Here is a 17,748-nt window from a genome sequence, read left to right as displayed (position 1 = left end):
TCTCGGCAAATTTGGGGAAACACTTTTTTCTGCTTTCTGTTTCACTCACAACACACCAAAGCGACCCTAATAAATGGGTAGAAAGTTAGAGGGCCCGTAACGGACAATTCATTTTTCCATAGGAAACGACAACCGTTAGACAAAGTCTGCCTATCGTAAAACACGATTAATCTTAGCAAAGGAGTCGCACAAACAATTAAGATACAAGTTAAATAATATGTGCCGAGGGATATATATATTCTCTGAACACTGTTCTATAGTTTTATGGTCTCATTTATACTCCAAGTATCAGCACTACCTGTCAATATAATGGTTGACCCGTGTTTGACCTCAAGTGACATCACCTCAAGTGACACCAAAATGGCGGAAGCCAGCGATGTTAGCGTTTCTAACAAGTCACCGGCTTTTATCGCAAAATCTTTTGCAGCCGGAGGTAAGTGACATTTTCCTCACGAATGAGATCCTTTAAGATTAAACAGATGAGCTGAAATACAGTAGAGAGTCACGCGCATTGCTGTCAAAAGCAGATCACACACACAGCGAGTACATCATGTTTGTGTACCGTACACCGACACCCGGTATCAGATTTGAGCCATGCGGATGTTGTTTGGGTATGGAAAATTAACAGCGAATAAACTTACGTCACGTTTACACCGCACATCCTTGTTGTCATTGTGATAAGCACAACATAGCGGTAAAACTGACACATTGGAAAGATATTACCATACAGCACAAACATGATGATGATGATGATGATGATGATGATGATGAGGATGATGATGATGATGATGATGGTGATGGTGATGATTGTATCAACATAACACCACCGCCGTCACAACCATAACTCCCATCATTGCCATTGCCATGATCACGGCCACAATAGTCATCATCATCCTAACGTTACTTTCATTCTCACAGTCACCACTGTCATCCCTCAACCTGCCAATGTTATACCAACAATCTCTGTCATTGGTTGTTACAACATGCCACTATAATAAGAAGTCTGTCCAAGGTGTTCTACATTAACCTTTTATGATTTTCAAGTGATGTCTATTTACTGTCGGTGCTATAAAATGCAATTTTCGTCTCTGCAGGTATTGCTGCATGTTGTGCAAAGACGACCATCGCTCCCCTGGACAGAATTAAAATATTACTTCAGGCACACAATGTACATTACAGCCACTTAGGTAAGTGATGTTTATACCTCTCCGCACCTCTTTCTGGTTGCAAATTCTGTTAAAAACCTTGTTTCAAGAATACAACTTTGTATCCAATGCTTTGCTCAGAGTAACTTGCAGTGATCAGTAATTATTGTAACAGCAAGGAAGAATAAGTCTTCTTTTTATGATTGAAATCTCACTTTTGTTTAATCAGTGTTTTTATGGCATATAAAAGTTGTTACCAACATTTTCATTTCACAATGCTGTTTTGACACCATATCTCCCAACCTTTTTACACCCACTCAGGATCTAACCCCAGCTTGAACTTACAGTTTTCTGTGGTAGAGAAAGGTTCTTACGTGGGAGTTGCAAAGTTACATATACCGTAAAAGAGAGATGACAAGTTAATCCTCTTTTTACCAAGTTGTATTTATTTCCATGGTTTGTCTAAGGAGCCTGGTAGATTAACTTGATATACCTTCATGTATGGCTGTAAAGTTTCTTTTTTTGGTCGCAGGTGTGCTTTCAACATTAGGTGCAGTGAAACACAAGGAAGGCATTCTTGCACTCTATAAAGGCAATGGTGCAATGATGGTACGCATATTTCCATATGGTGCAATACAGTTTATGTCTTATGAACAGTACAAACAGGTAAGAAGTTCTGTTCTTTTAACTGTGTTTTAAGGTCAAGGAGAACATTTCTATGACTATTCTTCTGTTGTTACTTGAATCAAGGAATCTTAAAATCTTCCACTTTGGTCATACATTTATTGTCCATTCATAGAGTCCCGGTCAACACTCTTATTAGCTTTGTTTTGCCAAAAACAGTCTTCAAAATTAAGTAATAATAACACATCGTACGATGTAAACAACAGAAATACTGCTTCCATACTCCAGTAATTATGCTAAAGTAAATATTCATTATAGTTGAGTTATTCATTAAAAAAATTAAAAAAATTATTCATTAAAAAAATCAAGTTTTCTCTGTTGACATGATTTCTAAAGTCAAAGAAAATATTTCTGAGCATAGTTTGTTAATAATGAGTCGCCAAAGACTGAACAATACATACTAAATCTGTCAAGATTGCATGGATTGGCAGTATTTAAAGGAGAAGCTAGGAATTATTTATTTCATGTGATATGGGATATGTATGTTTATGTATATAAAAGAATACCCTATGGAGAGACATGTACCTGTAGTTGTCAACACTATTTTATCACCAATTTGTTTTTTTCCTCGCAGATAGGAAGGGAATGGTTTGGTCATCATCATCAACTGATCAAGTTGGTTTCAGGGTCATTAGCAGGTCAGTAGTCAGTCATGTGACAAATCATGTGACAGTCACCATGATGTGAATGTTTACATTTGAATTCTAGTCCAGATCAGAAATCAGTTGTCAACAATGACAATGCTATTTTAGCATGCTGATTTCACAAGCTGAACACTGTGTATCTCATCCATGACATGCTTGGGTAGTAGAACTAGAAACTAGTTGACATCAAAATTAAAGACACAAATAATGAAAATATCATCAAAAAGTACAGTACCCTTTAAAGCACAGTGGTCGTCGCGCTGCGCGTGCGTGATTTTTTTGTTGATAAACATAAATTTTTGTAAACATAAGTCTTCTCAACTTCAATAGGAGTGAGATGGGAGCAGTCCCCCACTTTGTTAAGGCCTTTGTAAGACTCAATATCATGCAATAGTAAAATATTAAGATCGGAAACGAACTTCAGTGGAGTATTTCTGTCTATAAACTCGTGTAGAGCTACGAACATTGAGACACTACACTCAGCATATTATGTCGCTGAGTTTACTGCACGCAGACACAGTGAGCAAAGGGTTTGATCGCGCGCGATCACGCTGGTTGTACACAATGCTATGTACAGTACAGTGAAAATACATAACTAAAATGATCAACATTGCCTATCGGGTCAGTCACAATCAGGGTGCGCTAGAGTGTGTCACTTAGGTCAAAATTTCAAGTTCATGATAACTGTCCAGTTAAATAATATGTTGAAAGGTTATGGTATGGGGCATATCTTCCTAAAATTTGGTGAAGCAAACGTCATTAGTTTTACCACAGTGCACGTTGTTTTATATGGTTGACACAGTGTCACGGACGCTACAGAAATGTTGTACATGAAACACAAATGTCATAATAAAATTTTAAACAATGATTTGTTAATGCTTTCTTATGTTATTACAATATAAAAGATGCATATTGGCATTAAAATAAGCTATACTTAGTATGATTTACTTAATTTTTCCATGAATAAACACAACCTTGTTTAGTGAGAAATACAACAATATTGATCATATTTTTTAATAGGACTTTCAACTCCTCTATGTCCTTCCGCTGGTATGCTGTATTTAAAAGTTTTATTGTCATGAATTAACCATGCTATAGCAACAATATTAATACCATTCAGTGTAATTAAAATGAACTTCTTTCTAAATTATTTTCTGTTTAGTATGACATGTAATTTTGTCACGGACGCTACCAAAATCAAACTTGAAAGTTAGGTCAATTTGAAATATAAAAAGCAATCAACAATCTGGTTTTTCTTTCTCTTTTCTCCAAAACCTTTCTCTATCAAACATTTAAATTGTGAAAATTGTGTCAAAACATTGACAATTTCTTTAAATTGAACAAGAAAGCTATATCAACTACTGCAAAAATCAGTTGGAGTATGTGAAAAATGTCTATACCAGTAATAAACTTTCAATACGTCAAAAACACAGAAGTTAACATTGCTTGTGCCTTACTTAAAGTGTAAAACCAAGATAAAACTAGACACCTAGATCAGGCTAGAGGGACAGGTTGTTAAACTTTGACCTGTGGTCCCACAATAAAATTTGCTACAATGTATTTGACACACCACCCCAGAAATCCAAATGGCTTGCAGCTGTTCTAACACCTGTCAGGATGGGGCGCGCACACACACCTAGGTGAGGCTGGAGATCAGAGACGTAGTCTGCCAACCTTTGACCTCTGTTCTATAATATATCTGTACTCTCTGACGAGCATAAAGTTGGCGTCATACTCATCCTCATCCTCAGCCTCAGAGGTCACGCGAAAATGAGGATGAGGATGACGCTACAGTGTCAGCTCCACCGGCGTCAGATCTTATTATTCCCGAATGCATCTGATGGAATGATAAGTTCATATCACTGTAAATGTGGGATTTGCATTTCATAATATTTAGTTACCTCTCCTCTCAATATCCGTTTCTCACGTTGTAGTTATAAGGCAACATTCTTAGCCCTTAATTTCCTTAAAGTTCAAAGGTTTTATGTTTAATATATTGACTTTTCAGGCCCCAAGTCATAACGTTTATACAAGTTAATTGTTTTATATGTCCTTTGAATAATTAGGGCTTTCACATCACCTCTCATGGTGGCGATTTTTACACATTTCGGACCATGTATACCTTTTTTTGCACCAATTTTTGGAAAATCTTAACGCAGGAGTTAAGAGGATACCGACAAACACATCCGCGGATCCATGGACTGAAAATTACGAACATTTCCAAAAAACTAGTCCATATGAGATATTCTAACGGTAAAATATTACCTGCGAACCAGTTTTAGGATTCAAAAGAAAGTTGAGAAAGAATGGAGTTGTTATTTTCTTAAGTTATGGGCAAATTTTATCATTTATCCATCATCGGGTAGCGTAACCTCCGCAATCTTTGGATACGACGCTGAAGCTGATGCTGCACTGAGTAGCGTCATTTTAGCGTCAGCTAGAAAGGTCACCTGAGGATGAGGATGAGGATGACGCCAACTTTACGTTCGTACTCTCTGCCTTCATAATATGTGAAAGTGGTGGAGACAGAGTTGACACAAATGTCATTTCTTACCCCCTTGATGTTTTAAAATTCAAAATGTGATAAGAAAACAATAAAATCATATAATGTGATGGTTATTTCACATTAAGATTGGCTTATAATCTGAAAAACAATGTTTGCATTTTATTGTAGCATCCGTGACATAATGAATTGAAATGGAATACACAATAATAAATGCATATACAGCACAGAATTCATTGTTCTTTTCACTAGAATTCTAATAACATATTCAATATAATTACTGCATTCTTAAAAAACACCAATCTAAGTGTTACAGTTGAGGCTCAACATAACTTTTAGAGTTTTTTATTTCTTTTTAAAAAATCAATTTTGTGCAAATTTACAATTTTATGCCTTGAAGACATTTGTAACCCAACTCCATGTATGTACACACAATACACACTAGTATTTATATTTTCAGTGGATTAACTGCTTTAAAATGTTTTAAATAGTTATTAATTATTAATAATGTAGTAAACACCGTCACGGACGCTACACCGTCACGGATGCTACATTTCCATATTTTAGGAATATTAATAGTTAATGCAAGGGACAGTAATTATATAATTTGTTTATTTAAGGTAGGCACCTATTGACACTTAGGCCTGTGACATCAGATCTTTTATAACTCCTGTTGTCCTTAAGATATGAGTGTGTCACGGACGCTACAAGAAATTCCGACCACAACGATCTCCATTTTCATTTATTCACAAAACAATACAATATGCAACTTTATTTAATTTTGGTGTATAAAATGCTTGCCATGGATGTTGAGGTTGGAATTGAATTCAATATTACAATATTTTACCCATTTTCTACATATAAACTAAAGGTATATGTACTTATGGTCATAAAACACAAAAAACATAACGATGTTACAGTTTTGGTAAAAATACCACAGTTTCTGTTCCGATGCACATAATCACATGAAATAACTTGTGAAAGAAAGATTAGGTATTCTGCAATAACATATGTAAGCTAAAAATTCCACAATTTTAACACTGTGTTCCAAAAAACATTTTGAAATTAAGTACATTTTGAAGTGAAACAGCATAACGCTACTTTTTACAGGTTTTAAAGGCATTTTTGTGGATGTACAACCAAAACTGCACAATATATGCAATATTTCTTTATGTGCCCCAGTTAGATACAACTATTACTATTTATTAGAAACAAATAAGCAATATAATATCAGTCTGAATAGCAGATATATGTCCATAACAAATGAAAATCATCTAGCGCACCCTGATTGTGACTGACCCGTATATATGTAGACCAGCAACAAGCACAATGCCTAACACAAAAATTACACTCAAGACCATGATCGGCAAGCCAGAGCAGGACACGGGAGATGTTGTTGGGAGACGGTCACCGGCGCGTTGACGTACACGGATATAGAGAATCCGGTCCCACAACGTACCGGCCCGCGACGACTTGGCCCACAACCAACTGTTGATCACCATGTCTTACTTCTCCTAGTATTACGTGGTAAGAAATAGTAAAATGACAGGAAACAATAGACAAAATTAGAGGGTTTTCGCGGCATTTGGCAGGAAAATTGCACGGCTACACCGTGCACAGACGTATCGAGAGATCCTGTGCCCCGGTCCTGTGCACGGTCATGGCAGTGATCCAACCGCTAGCTGGTGTAGGCCTACCGGTGCTGGGCAAACTTTGTTTTTGTACCTCCTGATTGCCGGGTAGGTCTGAATCCTCTTTCAAGTGAGATAACCCCCACATAACAAGAAGACCTATGAAAGGTCCTTCGCTTGACTTGATACCTGTACTCGGAATTCTCGTTTGCACCCCCAAACGGGGTAAACTTTGTAGTTGAGTTGGATTCTCCATAGCCGAGTGTAGCGCGCCATATACCCGGTTTGACACGGACGTTCATACAGACCACGGAACGGAACAGATGCAGAGATGCTTCTTGCTGCAGCGGGCATTGCTCTGCGAGCTGTAGATTTCTGTAGTTTGGGTTGTTGTCTTTGTACTCCTGTCGGGCCCCTTGGAATGAAAGCTCTCGTCCTTGCTAGCGATGTCGAAAACTAGAGCCCGGTCATTGATAGTCTGTTGGCGTGTACATGCGTATATGCGTACGTCCAGCTCTATGGCTCGAGCGATAACAGTAGCCGAGCCCAATTCAACTGATTCAAGAAAATCATGAGCAAATGTGATCTCAATCCAGTGTGCAATTATTGTTCAATATTCAGCAGATATTTAACTTAGATTAATTGACCTTTTATTGCGTGTTACATTTGGTTAGTGGTATGCTTGTGACAGATCAGCCGCCATTTTAACAAGCGGCAATATCGCAAACATTACAATCAACCCGTAACATGTGCGGCGTTCTTGGATTTGTTTACAACAGAGGGGGACCCCCTCAGGAGTATGCGCAGCGCGACGACCACTGCCCTTTAATTAGTGAAAACAAAAGTTTAAATCTAACCTCAGCAACCATATGATAGATACATTATCACTTTGCAAAATCTAATACCACTAGCATGGTACACAATATCTTTCAAAAGCATCATTGAATGCTGAGTGAAATGTTATATGAAATTGGATTTGAAAATATTTGTCTGACATTAATTGAAATACTTTCTGATTAAATTATATTGTGGATTTCAGTGAAAACTTGTGGCTTGATATCAGTTTTTAAGAAAAATAGAAAATTTTAGTCATCTTTAGTACTAAGCAGAACAACAAAACACAATAAAACATCAAAAGGAATTCCCTGTTGAAGCATTATTTTGTTCTAGGTATACAAACAGCGTGATTATTTAGCACTTTGCTCAGAGTTTTTGGAAAATCTTTCAAATTCCACCGTGTGCTTGTGAAAAATAACTGAGTTGAAACTTTGTTCAACGGTGTAATGAAATTTCACTGAGCATGAGACTCACAGAAATCTTGTGAATACTCTTGATGTTCATGTTGGCAATCTAATATGCAAATATATATGCATGACTCAATAAGCTAACTGTATTAGATAAGAGGGGTGAAGTCATATGCACTTTTCATCCGAAACTCACGAAAAGATGTCAACTTTTCGCTCATTTCGTCTGTTTGTTTCATTGACAACTTGTAATTGTCCTGGACTCCATTTGGATTTTATCTTCAAAGTTTTACATGCTGCACTTATTGATGGATATTTTTCTGTTTTCATGTCTGAAAAAAATCACACCAGAAGATTAAAATTTGTCTATTTTAAGTTGTTGTATGACATAATACCAGATTAGTGGTAGAGATTAGAATTGCAGTGTTGATAGAAAATCAGATCTAATCAACCCGTTGCTGATTTCATCCCATGATTATTCATTCCCCTCTGTCCATATTTCAGTGTAAAATTTACACAGCAGTTTTCAATCAAAAGTCTGCTTGTCGTTCTTTTAATTTATTTCCTGCCATTTCCATCTGTTGCAATCAGTCCAAGTTGATTATTATAAAACCAGTACAAAATAAAATGTCTCATGGCTTATTTACAGACTCATTCATGGGAAGATTGTGTAAAACCAAACATACAATACAATAGCATGATTTTCATTGTCTTGTCTTGCTTAGAGATTCTTAAGCATCGTAAATTTGACCAAATGTACCTGATTGCAATGGTTCATGTCACAACTGTATCTTGCACTGTTTCAACTGTTTTGTCTTTCAACTGTTTCTTGATATTCCAGGTACAGTTGAATAAATCAACCAAACACAGCAGCTAATATACATGTACTTCTATGATAAAATGTGTAATTTAAAAAAATCTTGGGCTGCATGGGTAAACCAGCCTATATGTATTGTGATGTATTCTTGTAATTGTTTGAATTTTTTAAAATACAAATACAGAAACAAAATCCAATGTGTGCTGACTCAATGGCGTAAATCTTATAATCCTTCGGTTCTATGAATTAAATGACCGGCAATTGTACTACAGCTGTTGAAACAATTTTAGTTTTCTTTTACATGTAACAGTGCCATTTACAATCGTAGGTTTGTTATCAATGAAAAGTAGTGCACCGATCATTTGCTGCTCAGAGATTCAGACAAATTCGACTTTCTACACCTGCCCTGATGTGTTCAGATCCTTTGACGTGTAAGACTTATAGTTCAGTCAGAGCATCATAGGTAACAGTACCAATATCACTGTCCATACCTGTAAGAGTATTTCCCATTTAAAAATTTAAACATTTTTAGACATGTATTTCTTTTTACTTATGGTGACAGAACTGTTACAAACAAGCCCTGGTCGGGGAAAATTCTTTATGTTTCAGATGATTTACATGTCACAGGTTTTTTGCCTCTCACGCTGAGAGGTACACAATATGTTGGGGTGACATGTTTTGTGTTGAGGTGACATTGACAGAGCTCTGTAGGAAACTTCGTCCTGCTTCTTCTTCTACTCAATTGCGTGGGAATGCATTCTGAAAAGATGGCAATAGATTGATTTTGACATTGTTCTGTGACAGTATATGCACAGTTCGGAGGTTAACTTGATTGTACTTAATTGTACCACATGATCTTTGGTTGAAATTTCTATTTTCATTCTCATCAGGAATAACGGCTGTAACATTTACGTATCCACTTGATATGGTCAGAGCGAGGCTTGCTTTTCAAGTCACAGGGGAACATATCTACGATGGAATCTTTCACACAGTCAAAAGTATATTTCATCAGGTGAGATATGCTTACTGCATAGCGCCCTCAATAGTTGGTTTTTCAAACTACACCACTGTCAAACAGGAGGAAAAAACTTTGTTGACTTTAAAAACATTTGTTTACAGTCACTCATGGCAATTATTCTGCAACCTCACAACTGGAGCAAAGTTTTGCTGTGAATTTTCGTAGAGCGTGAAATGAAAATTTGTATATTTCTAGAATTCCTGTTGAGTGTGCTATGTCACAGAATCATAGCAAAATAACAGGATTGGTAGTGATTTTAGATGGGTATATCCCAAAAAATTACTGATTTCTATAAATGCCAAAGGCCTGCACTCAATCAATAAATATGTGCCTAGAATCTGTTTCATAATTTCCTTCCATTGTTAAAGATTGTGTGGAATTATTTAGAGTTGTCCTAATCTAACAAGATGGCATTTAATCTTCATTTTCTTTGTAGGAGGGTGGCATCAGGGCGCTTTATCAAGGCTTTACACCAACTATAATGGGCATGGTACCTTATGCAGGTAAGACATTCACATAGTCTTGAATACATTGAAGTGGCCATAGAGGGCTCTTATCATATAATGTGTTAAAATGCTATCTTTCCTCATGGATGAATTAGGTTCTCAAATAGACTCTCACAGCCCCTCGTCGACTTCACCTTAGTCCATACTAGCGCCCTCAACAGTTGAGCCGAGCAAAGCTCGGCTCAGTGAGATGGCAAAGCCAGCGAGGTTCCGCTACACTGCAGCATGGCTGGCTCGGTGAGCATCCCTTGTTAGAAAGATCGTTGAGGGCGCATAACTGCGTAGCAAACGAAGGGGCTGTGTGAGAGTCTAGTTCTCAAAGAAAGGATAAATGTAACCCTGTTTCATGAACAAGAAGTAAATTAAACTGGCTTTCAAATGTCCAACAAAAATGATCACGAAATCCTGATAATTATTAGGTGTGACCTTGTTTACTTACTCACAGTAGGAGCTGTAACTAATAAATTTGCCTACAGCAGAAGCACACAGTTAGAATATTTTATGTCACAGGTAGTGTGACAATGAAAGACTTAAAATTTTGTCACAAACTTTCCTGAAGCAATATTTCAACCATTTTCTTTCTCAATCAAGAATATAAACTTTGGTGTCATCATGCAAATTTTGGTACTAGAGAAATAAGTTACCCAACATTTACCAATATTTGAAATTCAAAATGGCAGCTGCCCCTATGTTATCCCTATGGGTGAATATAAAATTCCAGATTTTCACAAAACTAAGTCTAAGCCAGTGAAACTGTATTTACTCCACAAGCTTTAAAGTGAGCCCCCCCAAAAGTAGTAAGACAAAAGAATGTTGTAAAAATTTAATGGTCTGAATATCTCTCCCGATGCGTTCTATCTTAACTTTCATAGCATCATGATCATACATCATGGATATTTTTCTGCTGATGAAAAATACATTTGTATCAATAAATCATTCTTTTCACAGTAGATGTATGATAATTCATTTACTGACATTTTGTTTCATGATTTTCAGTCTGAAATTGAAGTATGTAAAAATGATATTTTCATATCTTGCATGTATCTGTAGTTAGTACTGTTGAAAAGTGTGGTTTATTGCCTCGTGATACCCAAACTACATGTAAGCTTGTTCACCTTTGGTTTCAGGGCTTTCGTTTTTCACATATGAAACAGTCAAGGGTTTCTTTCTAACACATTTCACAAAGTGGACGTGTAAGCCATCAATGAAACACCCAGAAGAATCGGTTCTTCGAATTCCGGTGACATTTGTGTGTGGTGGTTTAGCAGGAGCCATAGCACAAACAGTGTCGTAAGTCGGCCATTTTAATTACTATTTTACAAAACTTACTTTAGTAACATTTTAAGTGAATCAATACCAAAGTGTTGGATCAATTTAGTAAAGTGATGCCTTCAAAACTATAGTGCAATACGGCAAGGACAAGAATATGAAGTACCAAATTGTGAGATCCATTTGTTCTCATTCAAACTTAATAATATTATAAAAGAGAAAAGCAGAGAGAGAGAGAGAGAGAGAGAGAGAGAGAGAGAGAGAGAGAGAGAGAGAGAGGAGAGAGAGAGAGAGAGAGAGAGAGAGAAATGCTTTCTGTGTAATTACCTCATGAATATGCAAATTTCAGATATCCACTGGACGTAGCAAGGAGGAGAATGCAGTTGGCAATGATACTGCCAGATTCACATATGTTCAGGTACGGAAACTAAATATTGTATCCTCTTGAACTGTGGTACTACTAGGAACTAGACATTATCTTAATAAGGGAGTTGATAACTCTCTGAGGTGTAATTATCAGTGATGCATTGATATCAGTCAATCACATAGAAATTGACTCGCAAAATTTACAATATTGTCTGGATGACACGAAAGTCAAGGGTAGTCAAAACAGCACCACACAATCCATACACACCAGCTGACAGTCCAGAGCGCAGTCACTTGCGTCATGTTGTCAGTTTGACCTCCATCACTGTTATCAGAAAAATGTTTCAACTTCCATACAGTTGATTTCTCTGTAATTGACTGTTGTTGTGTCACCATCTCTCTGATAGTTACAACCAGCAGTGTTGTCAACTCCTCAATCTATACAAATATGCCTGGCTGCTTGTATTGCTACAGTTTCTACACAAAGTAGAGTATTCATTCTGATTGAACCAGGTAGCCTTGTCCCTTTACTTAGCACTCCATTGAGCAAACTTTAACTTTGTTAATCATATAAATACACAAAAATAAAAATGAAAAATAAAAAAAAATAATAGTATATAAATACAATGAAATATTTGATACTTAGACAACATAAGTCACTTTTTCATTTGTCAGTGGTAATGCAAATATGCACAATATATGAACGCAGAAAGTGAACATTTTATATCCAAAATCTAAGAATAATCCTAACATTTGTGTGTTAGATTGTTCCATGGACCCTTCAAGTTTGTGACCGCTTACCTAGGTTCTACTCTGTTACCAATAATAAGTCTGATTGATTATAACATTACAGTCATACAATCAACTATCCACAACTATCCAAGTCATTGTTAGTTTACTTTTACCCCTACAAAAGTCTAAGTTTGAGTTAAGAGGTCGAACCTAGCCTTTTAAAATTATCTTTATTGGTAATAATGTTTTGTGTTGTCAAATGCACTGTGAGTTGCTCAGATTGCAAAGAGGCAGAACACAGTATCAAGTAGTTTTTTTTTCTGACTTTTAAATTCAACCTTCACTGGTAATCACTTGTATAGCTACCGGAACGGAAGGATTGGAGAAATTCCAAAAAATGATTAGCCTTTCTGTTCACTGTGCAGATTTCACAAATAAATGTGTGGAATATCATACTGCTGACCTTACACTTGTCTGGACAAGTTTGAACTTGTAACGCCCACATATATTTCCTGTTTTGTTCATAACACCCCACAGGCATTCCTATTTGATTATTCCATGTCTGTATAGTGTATGGTCACAAATTTGGTGTGAAACATCAAGAAATCAAATGAAGAACAGCAGTCTTCATTCTTTTGTATTCTTCATTTTTATTATTTCAAACAAACACCAACATCCATAGATAATGGGATGAAATGTTTTCTATGGTATATGTTTTCTGGACATCTTTGTTGTCCCACAAATGTTATTTAATTTCACCCCCCCCTCCCCCTCCACCACCTTAGTTTGGCCCAAAATCATTGTTTTCAATGATGTCTGTGGACCTGTGCACAGGATGTTGAATAAGCAACCCTTTTGAGCACCGAATTTTGGTACAAATGAATTTCTGAGTTAGACCAGAAATCTGCTGTGTATTTTTAGAGTTATTGAAATTCTACTGAGTAATTATTTAGTTACAGCAGTAAGTGTATTGAATAACAAAGTTAAAGGAGCTTGTTTGTAATATATGTCTGATTTCCATTATTGATATGGGAAAATAAGCATTCGTCCAAAATCATGACGAGGCTTTAGGAAATTACTCTTACAGGAATGTTGAAATTGGTACTTTGATAGTGTCAGTGTTCTGATTAAACTGTAAAATTAAAATGTCAAAGGAGCCAAGCATAAAAAACATAGGTGCACAAAGCAAATGTTTAGGACATGTTACCATATATATAGTAACAAACCTATGAAGAATGTTCAGGATCAGTGCAAGAAAGATGGCTGCAGATGTTTCATTGATGTCATTCATTGTTATAATTATCCATATCTCACTTGTATCTCCCCATTGGCCGAATGTACATACAGTGAACGCGATACTTGCCTATGTGTGAATAAAATAACATTGTTTGTGGTTACAGGTTTGTTACTAAATGTAGACGCTACTGCTTGAAATGCGGACACATTTTGTCAGTGTTGCAAGCATGACTGTTGTTGCAGCTTGTAGTCTGAGCCGTTAATTTGTTTTGTAGTGTTCGTTATTACATGAGCAGTGTCCTACCATGTTGCATTATTAATTTCCAAAAATGTAACTTAAATATGCAGACAAACATTTATTTTTGCATATTAATGAGGGAACGATGACATCATTAGCGAACAGCCCTAATGGTTACAAAAAATATAGCTTGCCATTGGTAAAATATTTTTTACTTCATCCATTTCCAGGAGCTGGTTTCAAACTTTGGTGACAGTGTACCACCAGAACGGCATCGTAAACGGACTGTACAGAGGCTTGAGCATAAATTACCTGCGGGCCATCCCTCAGATTGCTGTGTCGTTTACAGTGTATGAATCCATGAAGCAAGTTCTAAACCTGAAGACCGGTGTTGATACCGTCGTGTAAAATGAAATTAGTGTCTTTCAGGAAATGGACCTGCAAGTGAAGTAGGGCAGAGAAATTCCAGTAGTGGTGTCCATGCCATGGAAGGACTCCGTGTCTCTGTCAAGAGAAGTGAGATTTATCTGATTGCTGCAGATGAATATGTATTTTAAAATGCCTTGAATAGCAAGTCAGGAAAATCTTTCCTTGCGAACTACATGCAATGAATTCATTATCACTGGAAATAACTTTCAATCTTCTTGTTAGCTACTCTCTTTACAGCTGAAATGCAAGTCAATTCTGGATCAAAAAGACTCCTTTGCAGCTTTTGACACCAAAATTTACAGTTGCTCAACAGGCTGAAGCTGACAAGCTGACTGGTTGCTATAAACAATAAAGGAATATGATACACTCTAAATAATATATATACCGGTATATGTAAAGAACTTGCATTATTCTCAGTTTCGTGCAAGTTTACATGGTAAGTGAAATCTCAGAACTATATGATCGGAAGCAAAGAAAAATGAAAAAAGTGGATTACCATTCCTTTGGCGTCATCCGTTTTCTTCCTTGGCGTAATTTTTTATGCAAAATACCGGAAACTTGCCTGTTGCAATCACTGAGGTCAGGAAAATAATGGTGACCACATTGCTTTTAACTTATTACAGTTAGTAATTTGTGGGACATGATGAGCAGATATTTGGGCAGGTAACTTTGAAAAGTTGTCCAACCAAGCAAAGTAGTGTTCTGCTTCTATAACGATGCCTTGGTAACTATATAAATGGTATGACTATGCTGGCAGCCAATCAAACAGAAATTATTACCGGTACCAATTGTCTTTTTAGGCAGGTTACTGCAAAATTTTACCAATCCTGCCAAAAATTTACTTGCCCCCGGCAGGCAGTTATTTGGTACTTTGTACATTGTGAAATTCATGCAAAGTTTTGAAGAAATATTCCGATAAAAACTTCATGTACTTACTTAGATTTCATTTTTTATCATAACTTTATCCTTCTAAAGTTATATCCAAGAATGATTTTATTTCTGTGTGTGTGTTTGTGTATTTTTTTAAATGCATAGGGATTTAAAACAGTATATATTTAAGACAAATGTTTACTGTGTTGTGGACTTATGAAGTTATCTACGAGTGAGTGGTCTATTAAACAGGCTTACTGTGATATTTTATTGTAAGAATTTGAATATTTTTTATTCCTACTCTAAGCGTTTTAGTCCAAGTATGAAAAGTGTTACTTTCAAACTTTAAAACAAGAGGACAAACAAGAATCCTTGTACCATGTTTTTTTGTCATCTTTTCTTTAACATAACAAAAAATGCATCATTTTCTTCTCTAAATCAGTACTTCTCTGACAAATCCACTATGCAGATGTAAGTCATACACCATAATTTCATTTATCTTTGAATGCTTTGACTTTAGACAAGGGAATGAAACACTGTCTCATCATTGCAACAACCCCGTGTTGTATCATGTATCTGTCCTATTGTGTATCTTTAGTATCATGTCGCCGTGGATCATTCAAACTTTTGTATGGCAAAGGAGACTGGTTGCACTTTATCTCAGACCCTAAGTTTTTGAAGTGCAATAACCCAGCAACAAAATTATCATTGGAGCTTATCCCAACCATGGTGAATCTGAAATAAGTTGCTTGACATTCAAACTGCTACCAACTTTTGAACAACAAACATTTCCAAAGAAAATCTGAACAATGATGTTCAGTGTCATGCATATACATGTACATACAGTCAGTGCAAATTTGCGTATATTATGGAAATAGAACCAAACCCTCACAAACACAATGAGTAAACCCTTGCTCTGTGCATGTTTTAATTATCAATTCCCCTTACAAAGCTACTTATCAGATCTGTACCTCTTCGTTGTAGAAATCCCTTCTACCAGTTGAAACTGTCATGCTCTTGTGATGATGCCTTGTGGTCTAGTGGACTGTCTCTCTGTCAATGGTATCTTTGAACAGCTGACAGTGAAAGTATTACTTATTCTGACATGTACAAATGGCATTCTTATATTTAGTTGATATATATCACATGTAACCCTCTGTCGACGCATGATATAGACCCATGTTTTCAGCTATTTTTGCAAGACTTTCATTTTTTTTCATTTATTCCATGTGATGTTGTACCTTCTCTCTGTTGTTGGTATGCCTGTTCATCTGTCAAGTTAGCCATCATTTAAAACGTTTACTCCCAAGATATGCAGACAAAATTTGTGTAGGAGCCAACTAATATTAAAATTGCAGTGCTCTTTCCCCTAACAGAAACATTGCCATTTTGGTAAATTGTAAAATGTTGTCTCTGTTGAATTATCAAGGTAGAATGTGCCTCAGGGACAGATATTCATAGAAATTTTTTCACAATACTTTTCTGATATACCACTTGTGTGGGTTTGTTTTGAAGCTCCCTGAGAAGATAACGTTTTCACTGTCTCATTTTTGTGAAAATTGAAAATTCTATTTTTTTTCCCCATAGAGTTAACACCGAAACGGTGGCCATTACTTTGAATTTCAAATATGGGTACATGTACGGTCATTTGTTTCTCTAGTTCCAAAATTAGCATGGTGCCTCCTGATTTTTCTTTTTGATGTTGAAATAGAGTGGTTGAAAGTTTCCTTGAGGAAAGTTTCCTTTTGAGTTTGAGCAAAACTTTAAGTCTTTCGCCATCTACTTTGGCATGTATAAACAAGAATTGTTCATTTTGACCAAAACACAAAGAGGGGCTGTATTTTGTTACCTTCCTTTAATCATACACATTGAATTGCAAAAGTAGACGATTCAAAAACTGCAGTCATAAAAGTAACATGCAATGCAACCAAGTTTTATCAAATTTTTCATCTACATGTATTTCCAAACAAATCATTTACTTTTGAAAAAAAATAATTGTCTAGACAAGTGTAATAACAAAACTTATTAATATTCTTGTAAATTTTATTGATTATTTATTGTAAATGCAAACCCTAAAAATATTTAGAGCAAATTTTAATTTTTAATTTGCCCTTTTTGTGTTCCTAATTTTGGCTTTGATTGATTTGAATGATGTATGCATAATTTAACTGTAAGTATATGGAAATAAATTCTTAAACTTTTTTAATGAAGCTGAATCAAATTGTTTTTTATGCTTTGTCATGGAAAGTTGAAGCATGAGACTGTAGGTTGTATACTGCCAAATAAAAAACCCACACTGAGACCAAATGCAAACTCAGAACAAATCTCCCACCCTGGTTTGTTGTAAATTTTGCCCTCTATGAGGTATTGTACGACTTTAAATTTGATGTCTATGGTGGAAAAATGGACTTTTTCG

At 36.0% G+C, this 17,748-nt stretch overlaps 1 protein-coding gene across 1 annotated transcript; it reads left to right on the top strand.

Moving 5' to 3' along the window:
• Nucleotides 1-71: 71 nt before the first annotated feature.
• LOC139122601 (solute carrier family 25 member 16-like) lies at nt 72-17,542 on the top strand. The gene is made up of 9 exons (XM_070688153.1): nt 72-433; nt 1,095-1,187; nt 1,678-1,811; nt 2,404-2,467; nt 9,559-9,680; nt 10,123-10,189; nt 11,320-11,482; nt 11,811-11,879; nt 14,264-17,542. Exons 1-9 carry the CDS (start codon nt 265-267, stop codon nt 14,439-14,441), a joined length of 1,059 nt encoding a protein of 352 aa, XP_070544254.1. The 5' UTR covers nt 72-264; the 3' UTR covers nt 14,442-17,542.
• Nucleotides 17,543-17,748: the final 206 nt, after the last annotated feature.

The sequence above is a fragment of the Ptychodera flava genome, chromosome 22, assembly GCF_041260155.1.
Source record: "Ptychodera flava strain L36383 chromosome 22, AS_Pfla_20210202, whole genome shotgun sequence".
NCBI lineage: Eukaryota > Metazoa > Hemichordata > Enteropneusta > Ptychoderidae > Ptychodera > Ptychodera flava.
This window is presented reverse-complemented; position numbering and strand designations above follow the sequence as displayed.

Bases quoted from the DNA above. Each gene is read 5' to 3' on its own strand.
- LOC139122601 (XM_070688153.1), top strand. From the start codon at position 265: ATGGTCTCATTTATACTCCAAGTATCAGCACTACCTGTCAATATAATG. The intron at 1,812-2,403 runs GTAAGAAGTTCT...TTTTCCTCGCAG, and splicing joins CTTATGAACAGTACAAACAG to ATAGGAAGGGAATGGTTTGG. The intron at 2,468-9,558 runs GTCAGTAGTCAG...CATTCTCATCAG, and splicing joins GGTTTCAGGGTCATTAGCAG to GAATAACGGCTGTAACATTT.